This window comes from Paroedura picta, chromosome 15 (genome assembly GCF_049243985.1).
Source record: "Paroedura picta isolate Pp20150507F chromosome 15, Ppicta_v3.0, whole genome shotgun sequence".
NCBI lineage: Eukaryota > Metazoa > Chordata > Lepidosauria > Squamata > Gekkonidae > Paroedura > Paroedura picta.
This window is the reverse complement of record NC_135383.1, coordinates 2,402,514-2,427,805: the sequence shown is the minus strand read 5'-3', so window position 1 is coordinate 2,427,805 and position 25,292 is coordinate 2,402,514. Positions and strand designations below refer to the sequence as shown.

Here is a 25,292-nt window from a genome sequence, read left to right as displayed (position 1 = left end):
TGGACCCAGCAGACTTTCCTCTGAGCCAGTGTCCTTTGTGGGGAATTATGCCTATAGAAAGAGGGTTTCTGCCATTGTGGGACCTTCGACTGCTTAGTCACGAGAATTGTAGTGGCTATAAGGAGCACGGGCCCACCTTGGCCCCCCCTCAGTCTTGCTGCCTTAGCTGTATCCCCTGGCTGTTAGTTCCAGCTGTCCTTCCCCCACCTTCCTCTTCCTTCTCACAGCCTCTCAAAAATACAAGAAAAACAGAATGCAGATTCTGTGCGGGGTTTTGAATCAATATCCAATTGCATCAGTGGAACGAAATGAATCATCTAGTTCCATCTGTAGAATTTGAATTTTTTCTTCTTTTTTTTTGCTGGGAAGGACCTGGATTTAAATCCATAATTGAGTGTTTCCTCCACCAAAGTATCCTGCGTGGACAGTCCGCTCTCTAAATAAAGCACTGGCAGCCATTAAAAAAGAGATTTGGAGTACTGTTGGATTTGAACGAAGTATCCCAGTCCCGGTTCACAAAGACAAACATGTGTGGGGCTGGGCAGGCAAGGCAAGGGCAGGCCTTTGTAACATGGGGGAAATGCTCTGTTGCCTTAAGGCCTGATCACTAAGAGCATTTTGATCCCAAAGAGGGATTTTAGCTCCTTTGCTCTATGGAAGCAATGGGACCTGCCTCGAAGTGGAGGAACGCAGTGAAACGAGGAACTACTTGTCTTCTGGTTCTGTCATGTCATTGTTTAAGGGGTAGTCAAACTGCGGCCCTCCAGATGTCCATGGACTAAAATTCCCATGAGCTCATGGGAATTGTAGTCCATGGACATCTGGAGGGCCACAGTTTGACTACCCCTGGTTTAAAGTCTGTAACGAGATTTTAGGTCCCGTTCATGTATATCTGGTATAGTTCTAGTTCTGCTTCCTTGTGGCTGGATCTCCACTCTTCCGGGAACAAGGGAATGAGAAACACATGTGGGAAACAAACCATACTGGTGATGCCTGCACCCCAGGCAAGTGTGGCGCCAGTACAGGATCTGCCGTGCGCCTCTCATCTTGCGTGGTTCATTCAAATGTTGCTGTGCTACCAGGTTTGCAGTGGAAAGAGGGGACAATCCTGTGCTGGTTACACAGGATTTTACAGTGTGGTGGCAACTTGTGAATTTGGTCTAGTTTAAAACCAGCACGGCACAGGATAAATCTTGGATCTTCTATTTGTGCTGGTGGATTTTCCAGATGAACGCTGAACTTGGGTTGTTTGATTGTGGGTGCCCATTTGTCTGCCAAGGAGCATTGCTGACTTAAAATGTTTTTCTTTTTAAAAAAGGGGGATAAAAAAGAGGGCATCATTGGTATGCACAGGGTGTCTTCACCGCAAAAGGAATGGGGGAAAGGTTCTTAAATGTGGACGCGTCACTTGGTTTGGCTTCTCAGCAAACCAGACGAGCTGCTGGTGTCCAACTAAGAATCTGTGTTTTAATCCAGTACCGAGTCTTCTCTCCCCTTCCTGTGTCAACTGTTGATCCTGAGTCTTTTTACCCTTCTCGTATCTTCCCTCCTAATGCCTCCTTCAGTCGATCCGTTTGGAGATTTCTCTGGCAGTGGAGGCAAATGTGTGTATCGCATCACTAGTAACTTTTGCTAGCTGGCTTCTGGCTGCCATTTGTATTCTGTCCCTCGCAAGGCAATTCCAGACAGAACCTTTTTTGGAGTGGTGAATCTGGTCTTGTTTCACGGAACTGGAGGTAGCCATGGCTACCACTTTAGAGCTGGTTTTTGGCCAGGTGTGAATGCAGAAACCCCTGTGAAGTGCTGCTGGAGAAAATGAGAATACTTATTTGTGTCTCGGGGGATCCATGGAAAATCACACCGATTTAGGGTCTCGAGTGACTGTTTTTTGAAATTATAACTGTGGCCGAAGTGTGTGGCTTATCGCACCGAATGGGGTGTGTTTAAGAGGGGGAATGATAGGTCACCGAACAAGAATAAGCAGCTTTTCAGTTTAAAACTCTGTCCACAGGCAACTGCAACAGGATCGGCAGGTGCCTCATGTATTTTTTAAAAAATCACTATTGTGCTCCTTTTGCATAAAGGTAGTTGATGTCTCAAGGGTTGTGCATTTATTTCTCCACTGAGGAAAGTTATTTTTAAAAGTGAAAACAGTAATTAGGCTGATAGGCTCACATAAGAGTGTGTTTCTTTCCTGATTTTAGGAAGGAAGGGATTTTCCTTTCTTAGAAGGAAAGGCTTATATCAAACAAATGTACAACGGAGTGGACTTTTCTGTAAACGAGCCTCAAGTGCATTCCTTTTTAGCTGGAAATCTCAGGAGGTGGATTGGATAAGTAGGGTTGCTTGTGGGTTTTATTGCCCCTTCTGGAATGAGCAGAACCAGAGTCAGTTATGCCAAAGGAGAGAGATGATGAATGTACACCCGCAAAGTCTATACAAAGGGCAGAATTCGGTCTCATTTTGACGCAGGGTTCGAATTGCCTGGGAGCAAACTACCCGTGACCCTGAAGGTAGCTTGGTGGAGAGCTGACACTTTCCCAGTTGACAGACTTCCTTGCCCAGCCAAAGTATTCATAGTGAGCAGGTGGCAGAGTGGCTTTTTGCAAGCCTGCCAGGAAGGTGGAAGGATTAGATTCAGGGGGGGCCTGCAGAGGTAGTCCAGTTTCAGTAGTTGAGGGGGTGGAGCTCAGAGAGTTCTGGAGACTCACCTGTCAACCCAAAAGAAGACACGTGAGATAAGAGGTCTGTCTGGAGTTTCCTTGCCCTTGGATACCAGGCGGTGCAAATCTCCACCCTGTTTCTGCTTCTGGCCTTTTTCTGATGCTGCTTCCAGCTCATTGAGCCTAACCCTGGCCCCAGAGCGGGCTGCTGCAACCTATCAGAGAGCGAGAGAGAGACGTCTGCATGGTGTAAGAGCTAACTCTGTGCAGCAAATCTGTGTAGCAGCCATGGCAAACGGCGAGCTCGACCTTCTTCCCTCTGAATGCATGAGTTTTTCCACTGGATGTCCGATGAACTCCATTCTCTCTCTGCCTGCTTGGTGCATCCCGGCAATTTCCTTGTTACCAGATCTCCTCTCTCTTTCCCCATTCCTGTTTCTGTATTTGTGGACGGCAGTTTTCAAACAAACTCAAAACATGGCTTCCAGGTAGTCTTGTGGCGTTTTGTAGACTGATGAATTCATTGTTCCCAGAATTCCCACAGGTGCTGCAGGGAGGGTTGGCCTAGAGCTGGACAGATAGGGGGTAAACTTGTGGGTCCACATAGGGGAGGGTCGAAAGGTTTGTACTAGCTGGAGAAATTCCTGTCTTCTGATGGGGATGTCTTCAAGCATCCTTCATGAAGCATGACCAGTTTTTTAAATCCACTTTCCTGAAAATCAAGAGCAGAGTTAAAAAATCTGAGGAATGTTTAGTCAAGACGAGAAGAAGGGCTGCAGAGAGGAACCATTTCCATCGCTGGGTTTAATTCTACTGCTGCCGACCTCCATTAGAGTAACAGCAGCCCCAGCCAAATTCTTAGTGCCCAGGGAGGTTCATTAAAGGAAATGTTTCAAAACTGCCATCCCACAGTATTAATCCTGTCTGTGTTGCTGCTTATGTGCTCTCCTCTTACACTGGTGTTTCCTCCCTGTGTTTCCTCCTTCCCTTTATTTTTCTGCTCCTTTCTCCTATGATCTGTCCCCTCGCCTCTCCTATTTTTTGCCTTCCCTCCTGTCCGTCTTTCTCTCCCAGATCTGAAAGATTTTCAGAACAATAAGCACAGATACTTGCTAGCGTCCGAGAATCAACGTCCTGGCCATTTTTCCACAGCATCCATGGGCTCCCTCACTGCATCTCCATCTTCCTGCTCTCTCAGTAGTCAGGTGGGCTTAACATCTGTCTCCAGCATCCAAGAGAGAATCATGTCCACTCCTGGAGGAGAGGAAGCCATCGAACGTTTGAAGGTACGTACATGTTCCTTGCATAGAACGTGGAATTGGAGTAACAGAGGAAGGCGGCTGGCGTTGCACAAATAAGATTTACTCCTTATTTATCATTGATCACAATCTGGTGCGCTGAGCAAATCTGGGAATTGGTTGTGTCTTGCTTGTGACTTCAAAGCACAGAGATCCACTGATGCCCTGAGGGTCTCTCTCAAGGGCATGGAGTTTAGATGACTTGGCTGGTCTTCCTCTGAGCAGATGCCCCCGACTCATTTCTTGAGGGTCAGGCTCCACGGAAACGGACAGAGACAGGCTGAGGTTTCCAAGATAAAACCCGCAATCAAAGCTTTGCCCCAAAGGTTGACGGCATTTTTCCACGAAAGCATCAATTACATTTCCTGGTTTATTGCACTGATTCTTGGATCGTGGACTTTTAATTGATTATCTAATTGGTACAATGCTGTGACATAAAGCTGCAGTCATAACTAGGCTTTCAGCAACTGCAGATTTCCAAAATGCAGAATGCTTAAATCCTCTGTGGAAGGGAAGTATCTGGTGATTGAGCTCTCTAGTTCGGACCTCACAGGGGCCCTGATCCGTGTCTTCTTGCAGACGGGGCATAGCCGATGCAAAATAAAGCGATGCGCTGTCAACAAACGAGTGCAGATTTGGTTTCATAGCTTAGTTTTTTTGTTCTCGGCAAACAACCAAAGTTCTTTGCCAGAAGCGTCCATGCTTCCCGTCTGCATCAGGTTTCAAAGCCCACCATCTACTCTGAATCACTCGCTTGGCAGGAGCCGCTGCCCGAATAATCCGTTTTCTTTTCCAGGTTTGTAAGCTTGGCTTTGAGGGCCTGCTAGTGGGAGTCAGAGGCTGAGTGCCTGCCGCTGGAGAACGTGGAGAGTCACTCTGCACCCAGAAATGGCCACGGGCCGGGGTTGTGTACTTCATTAGAGCGACATTTCATCCAGCAGCAGCAGTGAAGCAAATTGCATTCCTAACACTTGGAAGGTTCTTGGCAAAGCCCAACTCAGCAGCCCTCTAGCGCAGGCTTGGAACGACAGCTCTGTGCTGGCTGTTCAGAAGAAAAAAAAATATTTATTTAGGGAACATCTGACTCATTTTTCAGCCATGTACCCAAGTAACGCTACTTTGAAAAACAATAGAACAAAACGATGGCGCCATTGAGAGGGAAGATGGAAATCATGGTTAGCAAATCCTATCCACCACACATTCCTTGATTGCCAAAGGCCTGTCTCAACAAGGTCCTGGAAGTTTGGACAATCGGTCAACATAGCTGCCTGGAGCAAGAGACCAGTTGCCTCACTGAGGACCGAAAACGTTCTTCGATACCCCAGAAGCAGAGTCCTTCTGAAGCCTCCTTGGCTTTCTTCTGCAGGGTACGATTAGGGTGGCTCCAGAGATTGCTTTCCAGGGGTGGTCAAACTGCGGCCCTCCAGATGTCCATGGACTACAATTCCCATGAGCCCCTGCCAGCAGTCGCTGGCAGGGGCTCATGGGAATTGTAGTCCATGGACATCTGGAGGGCCGCAGTTTGACCACCCCTGGCTTAGACTTTTCAAGACCTATTTGGGTGGCCTTTGTCAGTTCTGTGTCCCTCAGCCGCGGTTCCCTATCTGTAAAACAGGGAAGCCCATGCCCTTTTCAGCGGACAAACAAGAGGCTTGCAACCCTCTGGCACCCGGCTGGTGCTAAGGTAACACACGTCTTTATGTGAGCCACAATCTGCGTTCTTTCTCGGCCAATTGGACGGCCTCGGGTTTTTAAGTCGGAGCGGCAAAGGCCTGTGCTCGGGAGATTAAAGAGTGAAGCAGACAGAATGCCCCTTCTCTGCGCAAGACAATGGGGGCCTTGTCCGGAATGTGCGCTGAGCTGAACAGCGTCAAAAGGCCACGACAGTGAAAGACCTCTCTGTCAGTTTTGCCAAAAGCAGTCTTCGACTCTCCTCCCCCACGGTTGGGCATTTGGGGCAGGAGGCCGGGTTCTTAATGAATCCCCACCCCCTCATTTCCATCCCTCCCGCCTCCAGAAGGCGGCTCGAAATGTATGTGTGTGTGTGTGTGTGTGTGTGTGTGTGTGTGTGTGTGTGTGTGTGTGTAGGGGATGTTAGAACACCCCCCCCCATATCTTCCTACTTAAAAAAAAACACATGCCGTTGACATAGATGACAGGACTGTCTTTGCAGTGGCCTCCTGCTCTGACGTGAAATGATGCCTTCAGATTGGATCGGGAAACCACCTTGGTAGCTGAGCTAGTCTTCCCCCTCCTCATCAGCATTCAAGGCGCCGTCTCCAGGTTTACAAGGGAGAGAACAGTTCAGGCGCAGCTACGTTTTCTGATCGGTGTAGTGATTCAGTCATCACGGGCTTCCCAGCTCTAAGCAAATGGGAGTAAGGGAAGCGAGCAGCAGTAGGAATTTTGTCGCTTCCCACATCACAGTGTGTGTTTCCTGGCCAAAGACCTGGAGATGTCCCCCCACACACACACACCGTCTTTTTTATCTTCTGTTTTGACACGTTGTGTATTGTTATACATATCCTATGTCTGCCTCAGATGGTGGAGAAATTGGCTTGTTGTTGGTCAGTTCAGAAGGGCCACGAGAGTGGGAGGAACATTCTCTCCTCTCCCCCCCCTCCATTTTCGGAGGAACAAATGGCTACTTGTGTGAGATGTGCAGCTCCAGGGGGAGCCATTGTTTCACCAAAATTCTCCTGGGAGAGAAGCGGCTAGCATCTGGCCACCCAGGTGCTTCTACGAGGATCGGAGTGGCATGGCTTGTTCAGCATCTTGCAGATTATAGGCGGTTCTGGGCACCATTGGGCAGCTTGCAAAAGATGGGCCAGCAATGTCACAAGGTCTTAGAAGTGTTGTGTGCAGGTAGGCACCTGGAGTTCCTTTGGGCTCGAGAACCTCTTGAAGGTGAATCCAGGCTGCCCTGGACATTGCTAGCCTGAGAAATATGGCTGTTTTATGATTGTGAAAAGGCCATGGCTGCATGTGGGATTGTCTTCGCTGAGCCAATACAGGACCAAGGTCTTCTGGATACAAGCTGCACACTCTGTTGTTTTATTGTGTGTGTTGTTACCAGGCCTGAGTCCTTGGGGAAGGGCAGGTCATAAAATTTTATTTTTCTTATTACTCTTATTACCGCCCCCTACATTCTACTTGTTGGGCTGTCTTGCAGGAATCTGAGAAAATCATCGCAGAGCTGAACGAGACGTGGGAAGAGAAGTTGCGGAAGACCGAGGCCATCAGGATGGAGAGGTAAAGAGAGAGAAATTGGGATCCCTGTGCTGACGCCCTTGAACTGCGTAACTTAGACAGCACTCAGGATTCCGGCTGACGGATTTTGGTCGCTGCATCTTAAATGTGCTCCGGTGACTTCCCCTCCGCTTTCCTTTCTCTGCAGAGAGGCTTTGCTGGCTGAGATGGGAGTTGCCATTCGAGAAGATGGAGGAACCCTTGGAGTTTTCTCACCTAAAAAGGTAATCAGGGCGGTTGAACGATGGCATAAAGATTGCCAATACATGGAAAGCCTTGCTTGTTACTGTGCTGTGTAACCCAGGGTTAGTCAACCTGTAGTCCTCCAGATGTTCATGGACTACAATTCCCACGAGCCCCTGCCAGCCCAGAGCATGCAAGGAGGCTGCAGGGGGTAGGAGAGAATTCCTCAGTTGCTGAACTCTGGATTTTAGGCTGCTCAGACTGTCAAGGCAGTTTCTCCCTTTCAGCTTTCTTTTTCTCCTCCTGTTTTTCTCCATGTTCTGGACCCTCTCTTTGTAGATCTTCCCTCAGAGGCCATCAACTTTGTTTGATGACTCTTTCGATGCCTTCGCTGTTGACCAGGTTTGGGTGTAGGATCTCTCCTGCAGAAATAGATGCTTAATGCCTGTGGAATAGGAGAAATTCATACCTTTCTTCCATTTGTCTGACCGGCCCATCCTTGGCATTCATTATCACCTTCCCATCATTGCCCCCCCCATTTTTACCCCTCTGTTATCCTTCAAGTAATATGTTTGTGAGTGTGCTGTCATTGGTAGTAGTAGCTATAAAAGCACCACATTCCTAGCTAGCAAGCTAGAGTGAGAGCTAGCCGCGTGAAACTTGGGTGCTGAGAGGCTCTCGTCCCTTTGTCTTGATGCTTTGTTCTTCTCTGATCTGTTACTTGCTCTCCATCCTTCGGCTAGATTTTCACTCCACGGCCATGTGACTTGTTTGCTGATTCCAGCGGGGTATTTTCTCCTAAGAAGGTTGGTTTAGTGATTGTAGTTGCTCTAGGTGCTAGCTTACGGAGTTTTAGCTATATGTGGCAAAAAAAAATGGAGCTTTAGATTTTCATTTAGCCCTTCTGAGGTGTGGCTTAGGGAAGAGGGTGCCTCTTTCCCCACCCTGTGAAAGCTGCCTGGTAAGGCCAGCCTCCATTGTCAGTTCCTCATCTTGTTCCCTCCCTTCCTTTTTCTTCTACCTGGTGCCCAAAGCTTCTGTTTCCCAGCAGTGGGAAGATGAGTGGGGGGGGGGGCTCTATGGTCAGAAGTTTCAGTAAGCAGCTGAGGCTTTATTTTCCTTTTTAAAATTATTCTCCTGGGACTCTGCCCCCTTCCACAAGCCCCTCCACTGGGGCCAGACACTCAGGGGCCTATTTGACCCTAGCGGCTGTCAGTTGCTGACTCCTTTAGGTGAGCAGTTCTTCTCGTTTTGTTTCTAGTCTTTCAGCTAGGTAGCAACCCTCCGAATAGATGGTGCATTTTGATTTGTCCTCCTTTCTGTGAACTTGATCTCACCTGTGCTGAGCTACTGTAGAAGTTATTGGTTTCCTGCAAGACTGCACTGCGGCTTCATTTGGACCTTGAAGCACTTGGGGTCCCTTTTTGCAAAAAGCAAGGCCAGGAGAAGAGAGGCTCTGATTTGCTCTTCTCGTTTCAGACACCGCATCTTGTCAACCTCAATGAAGACCCCCTCATGTCAGAGTGCCTGCTTTACTACATAAAAGATGGCATTACCAGGTAAGGGTGGTGGCAGATGAACGCCTTCCACTTTGAAGCAGCTTCTCTCCTCTTTCAAAACAAATCCCGTTGCACCATGCTCTTGGCTGCCAGGCAAAGGGCACACTTAATTACCGTTGTCCTTGTTTGCATTCGTGGGATTAACTTTAATTGCCAGATTTGGAATCACAGGAGCTTTTCCCATGCACATATTACCAGGGGAGTTCAGAAAGAGGAGAGCAGATTGAGAGTAGGAGCAGGGAGCAACAAACAAGCAATGACACTGTATAGAAGAGACGTTCTTGTCTTGCATGCCCTCGTCAGATCTGGGCCTCTCAGTCACGGAGATGGTTTAAAAGCTGGGTAGAGCTCAGAGAAGGCTGTGTAGGGAACATCTGAAGGCAACCATGTCCGATGTCATTTCCCTGACCCCATAAGCCTTCCTCTCATAAGGTTGTAGACTGCATGGCAGCTTTAGGTTTCCCTTCCCTTTTGGGTTCTTTCCCTCCCTAGATATATGCAAACCACCTTGTTCTATGCCCATGTGAACCTTGGATGACTTTTTGATTGGGCCAGCTGTTTTAAGAGTGGAGTAGGGGTGGGGGCATGGTTGATTACTCTTCCCTTCCTTTCCCCCTCTCTGGTGCTCAGCAGCTGTCTGCATTTTGCCCTTGCTGGGGCATTTTCAGTCTTCATTGGGCTGTATTTTGAGTATTCTTTTCTCCCCTTTCAGATATAATTCACAGTCCTCTTGTCCTGCATCCTGACAGTCCCCTGCCTTGCAGGCGGATGGCCCTCTTGCATGTACCGCTTTTGTCACCCATACAGGGGTGACTATTAGATGTTGCAGCGAAAGGCTTAACTCTGTTGAGATCCTTTCTAGGTCAGTTGATGGAAGCAGTTGAGCCCTCTCTGGCTGGAGATTGGCTTTTTGAGATCCAAGGATTATTTATGAAACTGGAATAAATAAATATTCTGGTCTTGCATTTTTTGAAACTTGATTTGAAACATACAGCTAGAAGACACCCCAAGGGGCATCTAGTCCAGCTCCCTGCACAATGCAGGAAATCCACAGCTACTCTCCCCCCCCCATCTCCCTCTGACCCCTGCTCTATGAAGGGCCGTGAAATAAGTTATTGAAATGAGTTTATTACACTCTGTGCGTATAATATATAAATATTAATAGAGAGGTGAAAAGAATATTCTTGTTGGGCACAGAGTTGGCCAGGCCGATGCTGAGCGGCGTCAAGACATCGTTCTGAGCGGGGCTCACATCAAGGAGGAGCACTGCGTCTTCCGAAGCGAGAGGAACCACAATGGCAACGGTGAGGGGCAGGCGGGTGGCTCGTTGGTTAACTCTCTCATGTTTTCCTGTGGGCTTGTCGATCCCATTTGCTTCTCTGCTCAGACGCAAGCAGGACACCTTTATGCCTTTTGCAGCAGCAAAACTCTGTCCCCCTTTGGGCTCTTTGGCTTTGCTTTTTAACGTATTTGACAAGAGGTGGGTTTTCCGTGGGGAGGGGGAGCAGCCTGCCTCATTCTTTCCTCTTTCACAGCATTGCTGCTTTTTCTCAGGGTAGTTGTGGCCCAGGCCTCTGAATGTGGAGGTTCCCCTCAGCCACTGGGGCTAGTAGCCATTGATAGAGCTCTCCTCCATGAATCTGTCCAATCCCGCTTGAAAGCTGTTTCTTCCTGTGGCATCAAAACACCACATAATGCCACAGAGTCATCACTCTCTGCAAAGTAGTATTTCCTACTGTCTGCCCTGAACCTTCCTCCCATCAGCTTCATTGGGCACTCTCGACTTCTAGTATTTTGGGAGAGGGAGAACAAGCTCTCCCCTTGTCAACTCTCTCCACGCCACGCATAATGGTATCATCCTCTTCGTTGTCTCCCTTCTAAACTGAAAAGTCCCAGATGCTTCAGTCTTCCTTCATAGGGAAGATGCTCCAGCCTCCTCATCATCTGGGCTGCTCTCCCAGCTCTGCAGTGTCCTTTTTGAAATATGATGACCAGAACTATACAGGGTATTCCAGATACAGGATCTGTTTTATTCTCAGTCCCCTTCCTGATAACTGGGACAAACAGTGTCCTGATTATTCTTGTGCTCTTCCTCTAGTGATTGTTACTCTGGAACCTTGTGAGCGCTCCGAAACCTACGTCAATGGCAAGAGGGTCATCCAGCCTGTCCAGCTGCGCTCAGGTGAGAGATGCTGCTGTTTGGCCTTTCATGAAAGAAACCGTGCCCAAAGAACTAGGCATGTGCTTGGCTTTAAAAAACAACCTGTAAAGAGCTAGATTCGAGTTCAGTTAGCACCTTAGAGACCCACAAGATTTTTGGGGTATAAGTTTTTGAGAATCAAGGCTACCTTTGTCAGATTCAAGATGGAATGGAGATCCCTGAGTTCTTATATCCCAGTCAGAAGTTGGGAAGGTTTTTGCAAAGAAGAGACTTATGATGCCTCGTAGACTGATCACAAGGAGGGGGGAGTACGTGGCGAACGCTAAAAAGAGCCAGAAGAACAGATAACCAGGCTGTTTGTTGAATTAATTGGTGGTGGTAGAAACAAAAAATTGGAGTTCAGTAGCACTTTAGAGATCAACTGAAATTACCAGGGTATAGGCTTTCAGGAGTCAACGCTCACCTATCCCAGGGGGTGGGAGATGGGTTTTAATGTGCTACTGGATTCAAATCAAGCAGGAATTAAGTGTAATGGTATTTGGACCCTCGTCCTTCAGAGAGGTAGTCGGGTATCCAGTCTACGTGTCTGTCCCCCTGTGTCTTCCCCTCCCTTCCTCTCGCCCGCACCCTCTGTGCCTTTTGCCCATAAATGTCTCTGTCCCTTTATCAGAGTTAGCATTTCATCCTTTGCTGACTTTTATCCTGCTTGGAAATCCACATCGTGAAGTGCTTAGGGATAAAACAGCTGAGCAAATCGCAGCCACCCTTACAGAGCTGTTACTCCTTTTAACGACCCCATTGATAGTAATCCCGTTTTATTGCTCATCCAGGAAATCGCATCATCATGGGTAAAAACCATGTTTTCCGTTTCAACCATCCTGAGCAAGCGCGAGCTGAAAGGGAGAAGACTCCATCCGCAGAGACCCCCTCGGAGCCAGTTGACTGGACGTTTGCTCAGCGGGAACTGCTGGAGAAACAGGGGATTGATATGAAGCAGGAAATGGAGAAAAGGTGATGGTTTTTGTTGTGTCTTTGAGCAAAGAGTCTTCCTTTTTCCCCCTCAGCTGAACTACATGGTGTTGCTTCCTTACACTGGTACGTGTTGAAAATGTGTACATCTTTTTTCAGGTAAGAATACTGGGCAGTATTTATCTGCATTGATGTCAGGTTCTTTACAGAAGATTAGCTGTTATTGTTGCTGACCACTCTTTGGAGCTTAAAAGGAGTTTGCAGAGCTGTTTTCCTGCCTACTGACAAGAGAGTCGCTTATGTTAGAAAGGGCCAGTCTGTTTCCATAACTGGAGCAAGAGCAGACTCGCTCTTGGTTTATTAACTCACTACAGTCGTTTGCTCAGTCTGAATGTCACTGATGTTTTCATTGGAAGGGACAAAATAGATTTCTGGAAACCTCTAGGTAGTGGAGTAGGTAGCCTAGTGAATTCTTGAGCCACCTTAGACTGCAAAGGCAGGGATAGAAATATTTTAGTCAATGAATGATAGGGGTTTCCAAGTGTGTCTTGAGAATAATTTCTGATCCCTCCAACACCAACTCTGCTGTTTGGGAACGTGGCCTTGTTGCCTGGGGAGGCTTTCTCACATCTCCATCCAAAGGTGGGAATCAGATGCACATTTTGTAATGATCTCAGAGCAGCTCAGTGCAAGCTGCATGCTCGATTCACATCCGGCTGTCTTCTGATCACCAAATGTCGGAAATGGAATGTCAGAAGGCAACTCTTGCTGTAACAAAGCTGCTGTGATCAAGCCTGTTGGGGAGGCCTGACTCCATGGAGTCCCCCCAGAGCTTCCTAAGCTGCAGGACTCCCCACTAAGCCACGCTGTACACCTCTGAGCCATACTGGGAGGGGGGCATAGAAATTCAATAAATAATAATTGTCCTTTTGAATGTATCCTTTGCTAGGTCAAGTGTGGCATGCCAGCAGTGGTCTGTTCAGCTAACTTCTCCTTCTTTCCTCAGACTTCAAGAAATGGAGATTCTGTACAAGAAGGAAAAAGAAGAAGCGGATCTCTTACTGGAGCAACAGAGGCTGGTAGGTGTCCATGTTGAGAAGTGATCTTTAAAAAAAAATGGCTCTTGACCCTTGAGGGCAGCACACACACTCGGTTCGCTTGGACACAAAATGACTCTTCCTTGCCTATAGTTTGCTGCTTTGACTTTGAATTTGCTGTGGCCAAGGGTGCCCACTTGTACATCACTAAAGTCAACATAGAAATCTTGCCCTCAGATGCTGAACCTAAGTAACTTAAGAGCACACAACCAGTGTCCTGTTAATGGGTCAAAAGGGAAGACTTTTGCCCCTCCAGTTTTTGAAACTTGCTTTTTGGTGGCCTTCCAGTGGCTGTTGGTGTGGAGGTTTGCCTTAGATCATCACCAAATACTAATTCTATGCTGCTAAGTGATTGAAGGTTTGTTTGTGCGGAAGGATTTTTTTTTTTTGCAAACACGAAATCTGTAAATGTTGTGGCAACTGTGCATGTTTTAACATTTCTTCCCTTGCCCTGCATGTAGTCTGAATCTTGAGCAAGGGTCTTACTGGTGCACATTCTGACGTGGGGTCATGTAAGGGACAAGAATTTGATGCTAGGCCAAAGGAGAACTTCATGAGGGCAGTTGCTAGGAGATAAACAAATCCCTCCTTCACCTTTCCAGTCCAGCCTTTCTGTGTAACTTGTCTTGGGTCAGTGCTCAGTGGATCTGTCAGCGGGGTCACAGTCTGCCTTTTATTTGTGTGAGAAACCAAGTGAGAAACCAGGGATATGCCCCCTGGACATGGCTCTGGGGTTTGCACACCTCACAACAAGCAGCAAATATCATCCTTGTGCCCAGCTGGGGCTTAGCAAGTCCCATGGATAGGACAGGTGCAGGCTGAGTCGAAAATCCTAAAGGGGGAGAGACGATCAGACATGAGAGCTCCTGCTGCAGAAGGCCGATTGAGCAGAGGCAGCGGAATAATTAGAATTTGGACGAAGTGAGGAACTAGATTAATAAGGAAAGTCAAGTGGGGACTCAGTAGGTTCTTACAAAGGGACAGGGTCTGTGTGTGTAGGATTTCTGAGCACTGACTTATGAGGCCCTTTATGGTTCACATTGGGGCCTGCAGATCCTTTTTTCCTCACTCTCCCAAAATGGCCTTCAGTGTTTGGAGTACGGTGGGTGTCACAGGGCCTAGGGGCACAGTGCATCAGTTTTGGCTGCTGTGTATCATGTAGATGTCCTGTTCACCCCCTCCCCAAATCAGAGCAGGTGTTAATGGCTGTAGAGGAAGATGAGAGGAGGCCCCAGTCTGTTACTGAGAACAGCCCACTTGGCCAGAACTGCAAGGGAAAGCACCTCCTGCTGGCTTCAAATGTGTGACTGAGGGAGGTGGAATTGATAGCTTGGTATGTAGCTGGGGTGAAACTGGAGGTTTTTGGTGGCAAGTTATAGTCCTGGCCTTGGCTATTCTTCTGAGTAAGGGCTTGAATCCTGGAACCCATTTGATTGGATGCCTGTTTTAAATGACGCTTCTCCCCATAGACCCAGAGCTGGTGGTTGATGATTTGAGACAAGCCCAGTTATCATTGTGTGACTCTTTAACGTATAACACAGATTATCTCCCTTCCCCCTCGAGTGTCCCCTTAAATCACCCCCAAGCCCACAATGAATCCCATTGGCAGAGCCACCTGGCTGGCAAGGTTATGGGAGAGATTCCCACAGGTCATTTCCCAAGCCGTGACCCAAACAGCCTGCTCTCGTGTGACAGCCATAGCCGCCATTCCAAGCCAGCCTTTGCTAGGTGGGTGATGAGAAAACACATGCCACTGTGTAGAAGTCCCGAAAAGCTGTCGGACTTCCCCAAATATGGAATTTCAAAAGTCCCCCAAGCCAAAGTTTGCTGCAGTATTTCCCCTTTTCAAGGCAAACTTGAAAAATCTTAGATTATTAAAGAACTTGGGAGGATTGGGGCATCACCTGGTCTGTTACCGCCTACAGACTCCAGAGACTTTGTATTTTGGTACAATATATATATATGTGCATATTTCAGGATATTCTTCCTTGAATGACAAATAACATTATGTTAAATCTGGTCTTCAAATTGGGATTGAAGAATAAATTCCCCACTGTTGAGCTAGTTTTTTTATAGGGATTATTACAGCTACTCACGGTGGGGAGGCGTGTAAGAAAGAAACTCCGAGTTTAGGAGTTTAGCGAGTCATCTTACAATTGCAAATACTTGAACAAAAATTTCCCCGTAAGAGCAATAGTTGGTGACTATCGTTAAGATATTGCTTTCACCCTTTTTTCTGGACCCCCCCCCCCCGGATTGCTAGGTCTAGTAAACTACTATTATTATGGAAAAGTTTGGAAGGCTTTGCTGGGCTCTTTGTTGAAAAGCATTTCTAAATCTCCCTGTGCGTCAAAGATTGGCGTTGAAAAGAATGACTTCTTAGGAACGATATATTTTAAAATGCAGCTAATTTATGGCGGATGATCCCAAGTACACCTTGCAGTTTAATAGATGTGAAAGGGGCGTGGCAAGCCTACGGAGACAAGAAAGATTGTGTGGTTCTGTTTTTCAAATGACTTGTGCATCTTTAAGACGCTGACTATTCTGGGATGGATGAAACTCATCAAAGGAGATTAAAGCAATGTATCAGTGGCAAATGAGAAACTTCTTCTTGCTTGTAGCAGTTCCTCTTCGGATCTGGACAGTTCTCTTCCCATTGTAGCGGCACTCACACTACATCTAACACCATTCCTAGTGGCTGCTTCTGAGACTTTCCTCCCCCACACCCTTTTAACACCTCTCTGGCTGTTCTTCTAGTAGAATGGAGTCTAAATCTGAATATTCCTGCACTTCGTGAATAGCATTTACTAACCAGTGTTAACCCTGGCTGCTCATCTGACCATTCAACACTGACTGTTGGGTTGACTTGATACGGAGGAGAGACTTTACCGGAGAAACTCAGCAGAAATAACCAAGGCAAAAATGTGCTTGGGGTGTTTTGCACGTCTTTGTAGCATGTACCAAGTGTGGCTTCCACCTTCTTACCAGGTATTTGGTAAAGTTCTTCTAACACTTTCGCATGGATTGGATTGTGGACAGTCTTGGAGTGTTCTAGGAAAGACTAGATTCAGATATTCCATGAAATGCAGTTGTGACCGGATGTAAAGAAAACGGCTGAAGACCCCCCCCCCCCAGGAGTAAAGATTCTAGTGTCCTAAGCATGGAATATTAATTTAGTATTTGCATGGTTTGTTCTCTCCTTAGTTTTTCTTAGTTTGTGATTTTTTTTTATTCAGTGTTTCCCTTTCCTTCCCCAATTTTAATTTTGATTCTTTTGGGGCCACCTCTCGATTTTTGTTTTCCAAAGGACGCGGACTCTGATAGTGGGGATGATTCGGACAAGCGGTCTTGTGAGGAGAGCTGGAGGCTGATCACTTCCCTGAGAGAGAAGCTGCCCCCCAGCAAGCTGCAAACCATTGTTAAAAAGTGTGGCCTCCCCAGCAGTGGGAAGAAGCGAGAACCTATAAAAATGTATCAGATACCTCAGCGGCGGCGCCTCAGCAAAGACTCCAAATGGGTCACGGTCTCAGACCTGAAGATCCAAGCTGTGAAGGAGATCTGCTATGAGGTGGCCCTCAACGACTTTCGGCATACCCGGCAGGAGATTGAGGCCTTGGCCATTGTTAAAATGAAAGAGCTTTGCACTTTGTATGGGAAGAAGGACCCCAATGAACGTGACTCGTGGCGAGCTGTTGCCCGAGATGTCTGGGACACGGTGGGGGTCGGGGACGAGAAGATCGAAGATGTCCTTCTGAACGGGAAAGGCATCGCTGACGTGGATGACCTCAAGGTGCATATCGACAAACTCGAAGATATTTTGCAAGAAGTGAAAAAGCAAAACAACTTGAAGGACGAGGAAATAAAAGTCCTGAGGAACAAAATGCTTAAGATGGAGAAGGTGTTGCCACTGATAGGGTCCCAGGAACCAAAGGCTCAGCCGGGGACGACCACCACGAAAACGAGAGAGCCCGAGCCCATCGCTAAAGCCAATGCTGAAGGAGACGTGCAGAAAGCCGACAAAGAGGACGACGCAAACGACCACCGTGTTTCCCAGCTGATGGAGGAGGATCCTGCCTTCCGGCGTGGGCGTTTGCGCTGGATGAGGCAGGAGCAGCTTCGTTTTAAGAACCTGCAGCAACAGGAAATAACCAAACAGCTTCGCCGGCAGAACGTGCCTCACCGGTTTATCCCTCCCGAGAACCGCAAGCCCCGTTTCCCATTCAAGAGCAACCCAAAACACAGGAATTCGTGGAGTCCTGGCACTCACATAATCATTACGGAAGATGAAGTTATCGAAGTGAGAGTCCCAAAGGAGGAGCAGAAGGAGGCCAGGGGGGAGGATCAAGACCCGTGTGACAGAAGCCCCGTCCCTACGGACCCCGAGCAACTCTGGTACGCGTACGGCCCCCAGAGGAGTCACGGGAATGTCCAGATTAAGAGGCAGCCCTTGAATGTCCCGCCACAACGGAGCAGTCCTCCGCCAGAACCTTCGGCTCAGCTGCGCTGCAGAAGCAATTCTCTGAACGGCCAGCAGAAAGGCTTGCGCCGCGAAATGTCCGACTCGTCCGAATCGTTGCATTCCCACAGCGGACGCCCGAATCAAGATCTCCAAACTTTTCAGCAGAAGCGCCACATGCATCAGCATCGCCAGCCTTATTGCAATTACAGCGCTGAAGGCGCCAATCCTGCCAGCAACACGGCCCCCGGCGGCCCCGCGAGACAGACAGAGCGTCCGAAGCACTTGACCCAGTTTGTGACCCCTCCCCGCATGAGGCGCCAGTTCTCGGCCCCTAACCTCAAGTCTGGCAGAGAAACCACCGTCTGAGTTCCCCGGAGGGGCTGGCGAGGGGCAGCGTTGCTGATCTTGGGACGGGGTGGGTGGGTGGGTGGGTGGGTGGGTGACGGTTGTTGCTATCTGCCTTAGGTTTCGGACAATCATTGAGCAGCCGAATGACTTTATATGCAAAAGCACAAAAAGCAAAGACACATCTGCCTATCTCTTACTGCCTGTGAAATGTGGTGCTTACTGTCGACCACCCCTGCCTTAGGCGGCGGGGAAAGGGTGCCACACTAGGTTGGGTATCTTTGTTTTATTGTTTGGGAATATCGTATTTTGTCCTGTCAAATGTTCTGGAATAATGTCACCCCATGGACAATCAGCAAGACGCATCTGGTTTCTAGGGCTGCATGTTGCTGGTATGTTTTCAGTAGATATTAAGAGTCTGACCTTTATATTGCAGGTTGTGCTCTGATTTTGGAGGGGTGGGGAAGGGGGGGTGTCTCTTTCCCTGATCCACCTTGTTAAGATCAGATATTTTGGTTTCTAGGTTAACTCTGTTACTTGGCTTTTTTTCTGTTCCTTTGGTTTCTACTCATGTGGGAAGTAACAATGAACATATGTGAGTTTCTATTTTTATAATAATCAGTTCTTTTTTCCTGCAGAGCAAGTAGGGTTTACATTTTTTCCTGCTTGGGTTCACTAAAATTGGTATGACATGTACTGGGGCGGTGGAAGGCTTCACACATGAAGCTGCCATATACTTGGTGTCATGTTTAAGAGCGGCAGCCTCTAATCTGGGGAAACCAGGTTTGTTTCCCCGCTCCTCCACATGCATCCATCCATGGCTGTGATCAAGGAAAAGGTATTTGTTTCTGTCCAGGCAAACGATTCAGGCTCTCAGTAGGACTGAACTTGTGGCAAGCATGCATGTGTAACATGGAGAGCAGCAGTTTGACAGCCGTCACAACCCCACAGTTTGCTTGTGTCCTGCTGGCCGCACAACTCCGGCCGTCCTCAAGAGTTCCAGAATTTAGGGAAGGCTGGGGCTGTTCTCAAATCTGTTTTTGTATTGTCTGAATCAGTTTCCAAGCTATTTTTCTTTTCTTTTTTTTAAGAATATATTTCTGTGGACAAGGGCACCTCTATTTAGAAGGACCCTTTGCAGTGTGGTTGTGTTGGAGAAGACACAACAGGGTGTTTATAAAGTGTGGTCCTGAAGTAAGCAAAAATTTGGAACATTGACTCCTATGTTCCTTGAATTTCCTTTTTTATATATAGAAAAGTGATCTTTAAATTATTTCCCCCTTCTCATTCTGGATTTTCAGTTATACCTGGGGCTTTTCTCCTGCCTCTTCCGTAATAGTTAATGCTGTCCGTTTCTGTTATCAGGAGAACAATTCACTCTGCTGGAATTCCGTGCCAATTCCTGCATATGGCAAATGGGGACCTTTAGAGCAGTGTTTAAGTACGGAGAGCAGTAAAGCTGCAGCTGAGAATAGAGCAAACTGCACAGGCTGATGCCCGAAGACAGCTGGGCTGAAGGAAGCAGGCTTTTCCTGAGATTTGTTTTGGGGGGGGGGGGCATTAAATACAGTCTCTCTCATTTTAAAAAGATCCATATAGTATCTTCCCCTGTTTTAATGATGCATCCCATTCAGATTCCTTATGCAGGCCTTGGAGCCAAATTAGGTGTTGCACGCAGATGTAGGGGATGGACGTTTTGCGGTGGGATTTTACAAAGAGACGCCATCTTGGAAGGGAGAGAAGGAGAGGAGGGCTGTGAGAGACTGGGACTCTCTTAACCCGTTCTCCGTTAGCTCTTTCTCCATTCAAAATCCTCTCCAATGAACTTCCCTGCAGGGGGAAAACCAGTGGGGAGGTAGAGATGTGGCTAAGAATGTGGAGCCCCATGCCTTCCCCACTTTGGAATCCAAAATAAATATGGTGTATCTGTGTGTGTGTGTGTGGGGGGGGGTCCTACATGCAAATACCCTCCCAAGTTTAGCCATCGCAGAAGCAGAGTTCACATGCCCCAGGGGCCAAAGACCTTCCAGTCCACTGAGAAGGTCAGCTTTCACTGCACACTGTGCCCCTGAATACTTCCCTGCCTTCCTTAAAATATTTCAAAAGCTGCCAAAGGGGTGGTACATGCTTTTAAATTTTCCCTTAATCTCTTTTTAGCATCCCTTCCTCCTCCAGTCAATGACAGACTCTGCCCAGTGAGAAAGAAGGATTTTGGGGGTATTCAAGCACTGGCTTGAGCAGATTTTCAGTTCAACTCCACCCCCAATCCTTTTTGGGGGGGTTAAATTTTGTAGCTTAAAACGTGCTTTAGAAAACTTGCCTTTGGAATAACTTTGCAGGTGTGAAACCTGTTCGTAATTACTGTAAAGGAGGAAACGTTTCTTCTGATGAAGTGATAGGGTCTGTATACCTTGTCAATTTATTATTTTGGTTTTTTTTAAAAAAGTGGCTTTGGTTATGGGGTTCATGTATTTCTTTCTTTTGAGCAAGCTGCTGCCTCTTGTGAAAAGCAGAACTGCTCTTCTGTTTTAACAAGTGCTCTCAATAAACTCTGAAACACCCTTGTAAGTCTCTCTCACCTGGCCTCAGTGGATTAGGAAGTGGTGGCTGGGGGGTTGGGGAGGGGGAATGCCGGACTTCTTGACATCAGTATTTTAAAAAATCAGAGTTTATTTATCTCATTTCTACACTGCTCTCCCAGCGGACTTGCTCCGGGCGGTGTGCAACATCTCATTCACATAGAATCACATCAAATGGTTAAAACAGTTCATCAATTCAGTTAATGGCAATTAATGTTACTTTGTAGCAGCAAATAATCTGGGCACTGATACTTAGTACCAGCTGAATAAAGCTTTGCTGGTTTTAAAGGAGTCACTGGACAGTTTTGCCACCCTGCCCTGGAATAAAGTCCAGTGACCCCTTTAAGACCAGCAAGGCTTTATTCCAGGGATAAGGTTTCATACCTTATGTGTGACTGAGGGGGAGCTCGGACAGCCCCCCGATGCCTGGCTCTACCTTCCACTGTGCCCATCACACAGTCTCAGAATTCCAAGGGTGCCCACAGGCTCGAAAGGTGGGTGACCCCTGGTGTAATGTGTGTGGCGGTGCTACATATCCAGGCCAGGCATGAACCCATCTTTGTTTTAAGAGAGCCTCTTAATGCAGGGGGCACCCCTGCATTCAAAATCCACCATGTGTAATAAGTTGCTTGGGGTAATTGGGTTTTAGCATCTTCCCGGATGTGCTGGGTTACGGCTAGCAGGAAAGGCCCTTTGCTTTCGTTTCTTGCACCTACAACCTGGAGGGATACAGTATAGAATTTGCTGTGTGGCAGAAAAATCAGTAAAAATGGGCAAGGAGTTGTCTGTCTAGTGCAGAAGGGTCAGATCGGTCTGTCCCCCAAATCGGTAACCACGGCAACACCAAGCCATTCATGTCACTGCATCCATGCAAATGGATTTGCCTAATGGACCCAAAATATTTTGCTTTGGTCTCCTGCTTATAAGAATCGCCTCTTCGTGTAAATATTCCTGCTCTTTGGAAAAAAGGAGGGGGGTGTGTGTGCTAATAATCCTCTGTTGCTAAATGATTTGGACTCCAGCCAAGGTTTCTAATTCACTCTCCCACCTCTGGGGTCTGTGAACTGTTCTGAGTCTTCTGGGCTCGCCAGAGAAGCTGAGCAGTCCGGCAGATTAAGCGAGACGGTTGCCAGGAGACCAGGTCATGTCACACAACTATTTCTTTCCATTGATCAAACGTTGCCTGCCTTTTTGTGGGAGTCTGGGAAATCAAGCCGTCTCCCTGCCCTGCCTCCCCGCCCCTTCGCCCCCCGCCCCCTCTCACGGTTTGTGAATAGCCTCGGGGGATTTCTGGATATAAATGACTTGCCATGTCTGCAAAAGCATCTTCATAGGATAGTTTCACAGCGTAGGATTTTGGCCTGCCAGATGCTACATTCTAGTCCAGCGGCACCTTAGAGCAGGGGTAGTCAACCTGTGGTCCTCCAGATGTCCATGGACTACAGTTCTCATGATCCCCTGGCAGGGGCTCATGGGAATTGTAGTCCATGGACATCTGGAGGGCCGCAGTTTGACTACCCCTGATTTAGAGTGTTCATAATGTGCTTTGCTTCTGTCGTGGAATTCGAGCCGGCTTCCATGGGCTCCCCAAGCAACCTCCTGGTCAGCCAGGGGCTGGGTCGTTTACCCTCCGGCACAGTGAGACCTGCTGCTGGTTCCTCCAACAATCCATACAGAACAACGAGGGGACCCTTGTTAGGGGGGCCTTTCCCCACCTTGGCGTCTTGGACCATGACTTCTTCTAGTCTTCCAAGAGGGTAAAGACGAGATGACAGAGCTGTGTGTTCAAGACATCCACAGACTGGCTTTTTGTGCAAATAGAACTGTACAGAATTCTGTTTTGTGCAAATAGAAGGGGAGGGGGAGGGCGGAAAGTCAGTCCTTGGCTTTCACAGGAAAAACTGCAAGTGGACAAGCAGGCCCTGCATATAGAGAGAATTCGGAGTGCTTTCTGTCTTCCTTTCTTTTGCAGAACCAACCAGTCACACCCCTCAAGTTCTCGTTCTTACCTGCTCTCTTCCCAGTTCTGAAGGTGGGGAGGCCCCGGCCTCCTTACTGGGGAATCCTTCCACTACTGTCTCTGCTTGCCTCTGCTATACTCTGGTCTCTTCAAGTATTTGTGTGTCCCCCCCCGCCCCAGCCCCAGCCCCCCCGCTGCCATCTCTCCCACTCTCGTCTGTCTCTTCTTCTACACGGTGTCTCCTCTTTCCCCTTCAGGATTATGAGAGTAAACTGCAGGCCTTGCAGAAGCAGGTGGAGACACGGTCTTTGGCTGCTGAGACCACAGAGGAAGAAGACGAAGAGGAAGAAGAGGGTGAGTTCGTATACAGTCTACTTAGAATTCCCATAGTTTTGCTGCCTTTTGATCCATTTTATGATTGGTGTAAATTCTAAATTTATAAATAGAAAATTTGAGAGAAATTAACCCCCCCCCCCCCACTGCTGGTTTTCTTAGTCTGCTTGTTATCTCGCTCCAGTGCCCTGGACTCAGCACGAGTACGAACTGGCCCAGTGGGCTTTCAGGAAGTGGAAGTTTCACCAGTTCACTTCCTTAAGAGATCAGCTTTGGGGCAACGCAGTCTATCTGAAAGAAGGCAATGCAATTAGTGTGGAACTGAAAAAGAAGGTAAGGGGTACAGGGGGAGGGGGGCATTCTGAGAAATGTCGAGCAGCTCTGCCATTCATGGATTGTTGGTCAGGTGCTCTGCCTGTAGCAGGGGGTGGAGCTTGGAACAGCCACTTATATTTCAGAGTCGGAAGATTTGCGGTGAACACTGAGGCCAACTTGCTGGTGGCGGGGAGGGAGAGGAAAGAGAGGGGAAGGACTTGCAGTGTTTGCACCCTGCTTTTAGCTGCAGAGCTTTCTGTTTTTACTCAAGGGAATTGAATGTTCTTTTAAGAAAATAAGTTTGAGACACACCAAAGAGAATACGGCTTTATTCCCTGCGCATTAACTTATGGAACTTGCTACTGAAATAGGTGGCGGGGGCCACACTGCCTTGTATGGCACTTGAAAATGTGCAGAGGGCAGCACCCCTTAAGGGCCCTTAGCTGCCTGGAACTGGCATGTTCAGTGCCAGTTTACCTCTGAGTAGCCTCTACCAGGGACGAACAGGGGCGGCGGTGGCCTTTGTGCTACGTGCCAGAGAGAGCAGAGGCATCTGGCTGGCTCTAATTGCAGGAATGAGTAGACCTTGGGCTAGATCCAGCAGGGGGTTTCCTGTGCTCCTACCTCAGGTGGAGTCAAGCTTGTGAGCTGCCTGCCACAGGCCTCTTGTCACCTGAGGAAACGTTTCCCCGCCCCCTGCCTCCATCCAGGTGCAGTTCCAGTTTGTGCTGCTGACTGACACCCTCTACTCCCCGCTGCCTCCTGAGCTGCTGCCCCCCGAGGCAGAGAAGAGCCACGATGACCGACCTTTCCCTCGAACCGTGGTTGCCGTGGAGGTCCAGGACCTTAAGAACGGAGCAACGCATTACTGGTCCCTTGAGAAGCTCAAGTACGTGAGTGGCGCCACAGGGCCATCTGAATTCTTTCATTTAAAATTTTTAGTGCCACCTTCCCAACCGATCAGGATCCCCAGGGTGGCAAACATCAAAACACTTGAACAATTAGAAAGGACCTTAAAAAATATAATTCAATGTAAGCATACAGCAGCAGAGCCAGGGAGGAGGGCAATAACTGCTATTGAGGACGTGACAAACAAAACAAAAAGAAGTCTTTGCCTGCTGGCACAGTACATTGATGTGGAGAGAGAGGTGGGTTCACTGCCCATGAGGACCTGGCCAGCTTCTGGTGGCAAGGGCAGCTGAAGCAGGGCCTCGGAGGATGGCTGGAGTGAACGGGTGGTAGCCAGCGTTCCATCTCAGAGACTGCTTTAGGATGCTTTGGGCTGATCCTGCGTTGAGCAGGGGGTTGGACTAGATGGCCTGTATGGCCCCTTCCAACTCTATGATTCTGTGATTCTATGATTCCAGAGTTTCACTCCTAGGTTTTCTACTCCTTGTCGCTAATAAGGATGAATGAACAGGCCCTTTTAAAGCTCTCGTTGTTTCCACATGCTCACCTTTGGGGGTGGGAGGAGAAGGCTCTCTTCCGATCAAGTCCAGCCATCTCCTCGTGCCCCAAGATCCCTCTGAAATAGACGGCTCTGGGCTCGGCACGGACTTTGTGACCTTTCCCACTTCTTAGGCAACGGCTGGAGCTGATGCGGGAGATGTACGACCGGGCAGGGGAGATGTCATCCGGCGTGCAGGAAGAGACCGAGAGCACCATGACTGGGAGTGATCCTTTCTACGATCGGTTCCATTGGTTCAAACTGGTTGGGAGGTAAGTGGAGACAAATCCGGATTGGCGAGTAAAGTTTTCATTACCGTCATCCAGCTGATGCCTGGGTGAAGAATGGAGCCTTGTGGGTAAAGCACGGAAGTGTTTGAACGATAAACGTTATTTGCAAGCAGGATTGTTCCCGGTTTCTCAGTGTGGGGTTCCTCTGAGGCAGCTGTGCTCATCTGAGGGCTTGAAAGTACCAGAGGGAGGCAATTCTTTCCTAGAATCAAACGGCTACCTTTGTGTATTGCACTTCCCTGCTTCCGCGCAGGTTATTCCTACCTTCGGAAAAGCTACGCTCCAAACTACGTTTAGAATTTCTTTGGCAAAGACAAACTCGACCCAGCAGTAACACTTTATAAGATCACCTGTACTTGAAGGTACTGGAAGGTCTCGGAAGTAA

At 48.1% G+C, this 25,292-nt stretch overlaps 1 protein-coding gene across 9 annotated transcripts in view; it reads left to right on the top strand.

The window, feature by feature from the left end:
• The window catches only part of KIF1B (kinesin family member 1B), an 83,849-nt gene that overhangs the window by 35,895 nt on the left and 22,662 nt on the right, over window positions 1–25,292 (top strand). For 4 of the 9 annotated variants that reach the window (XM_077312321.1, XM_077312323.1, XM_077312320.1 and 1 more), the window contains 12 exons: window positions 3,816–3,949; window positions 7,134–7,213; window positions 7,359–7,434; window positions 8,873–8,952; window positions 10,150–10,256; window positions 11,051–11,134; window positions 11,944–12,124; window positions 13,089–13,161; window positions 22,780–22,876; window positions 23,040–23,188; window positions 23,881–24,059; window positions 24,752–24,889. In XM_077312321.1, coding sequence (XP_077168436.1) covers window positions 3,816–3,949; window positions 7,134–7,213; window positions 7,359–7,434; window positions 8,873–8,952; window positions 10,150–10,256; window positions 11,051–11,134; window positions 11,944–12,124; window positions 13,089–13,161; window positions 22,780–22,876; window positions 23,040–23,188; window positions 23,881–24,059; window positions 24,752–24,889 — 1,378 coding nt within the window. Of the gene's footprint in view, window positions 1–1,565; window positions 1,605–3,737; window positions 3,950–7,133; window positions 7,214–7,358; window positions 7,435–8,872; window positions 8,953–10,149; window positions 10,257–11,050; window positions 11,135–11,943; window positions 12,125–13,088; window positions 13,162–16,486; window positions 18,050–22,779; window positions 22,877–23,039; window positions 23,189–23,880; window positions 24,060–24,751; window positions 24,890–25,292 lie in introns of those variants that run through there. The other 5 variants (XM_077312318.1, XM_077312322.1, XM_077312317.1 and 2 more) reach the window with 3 other exon arrangements.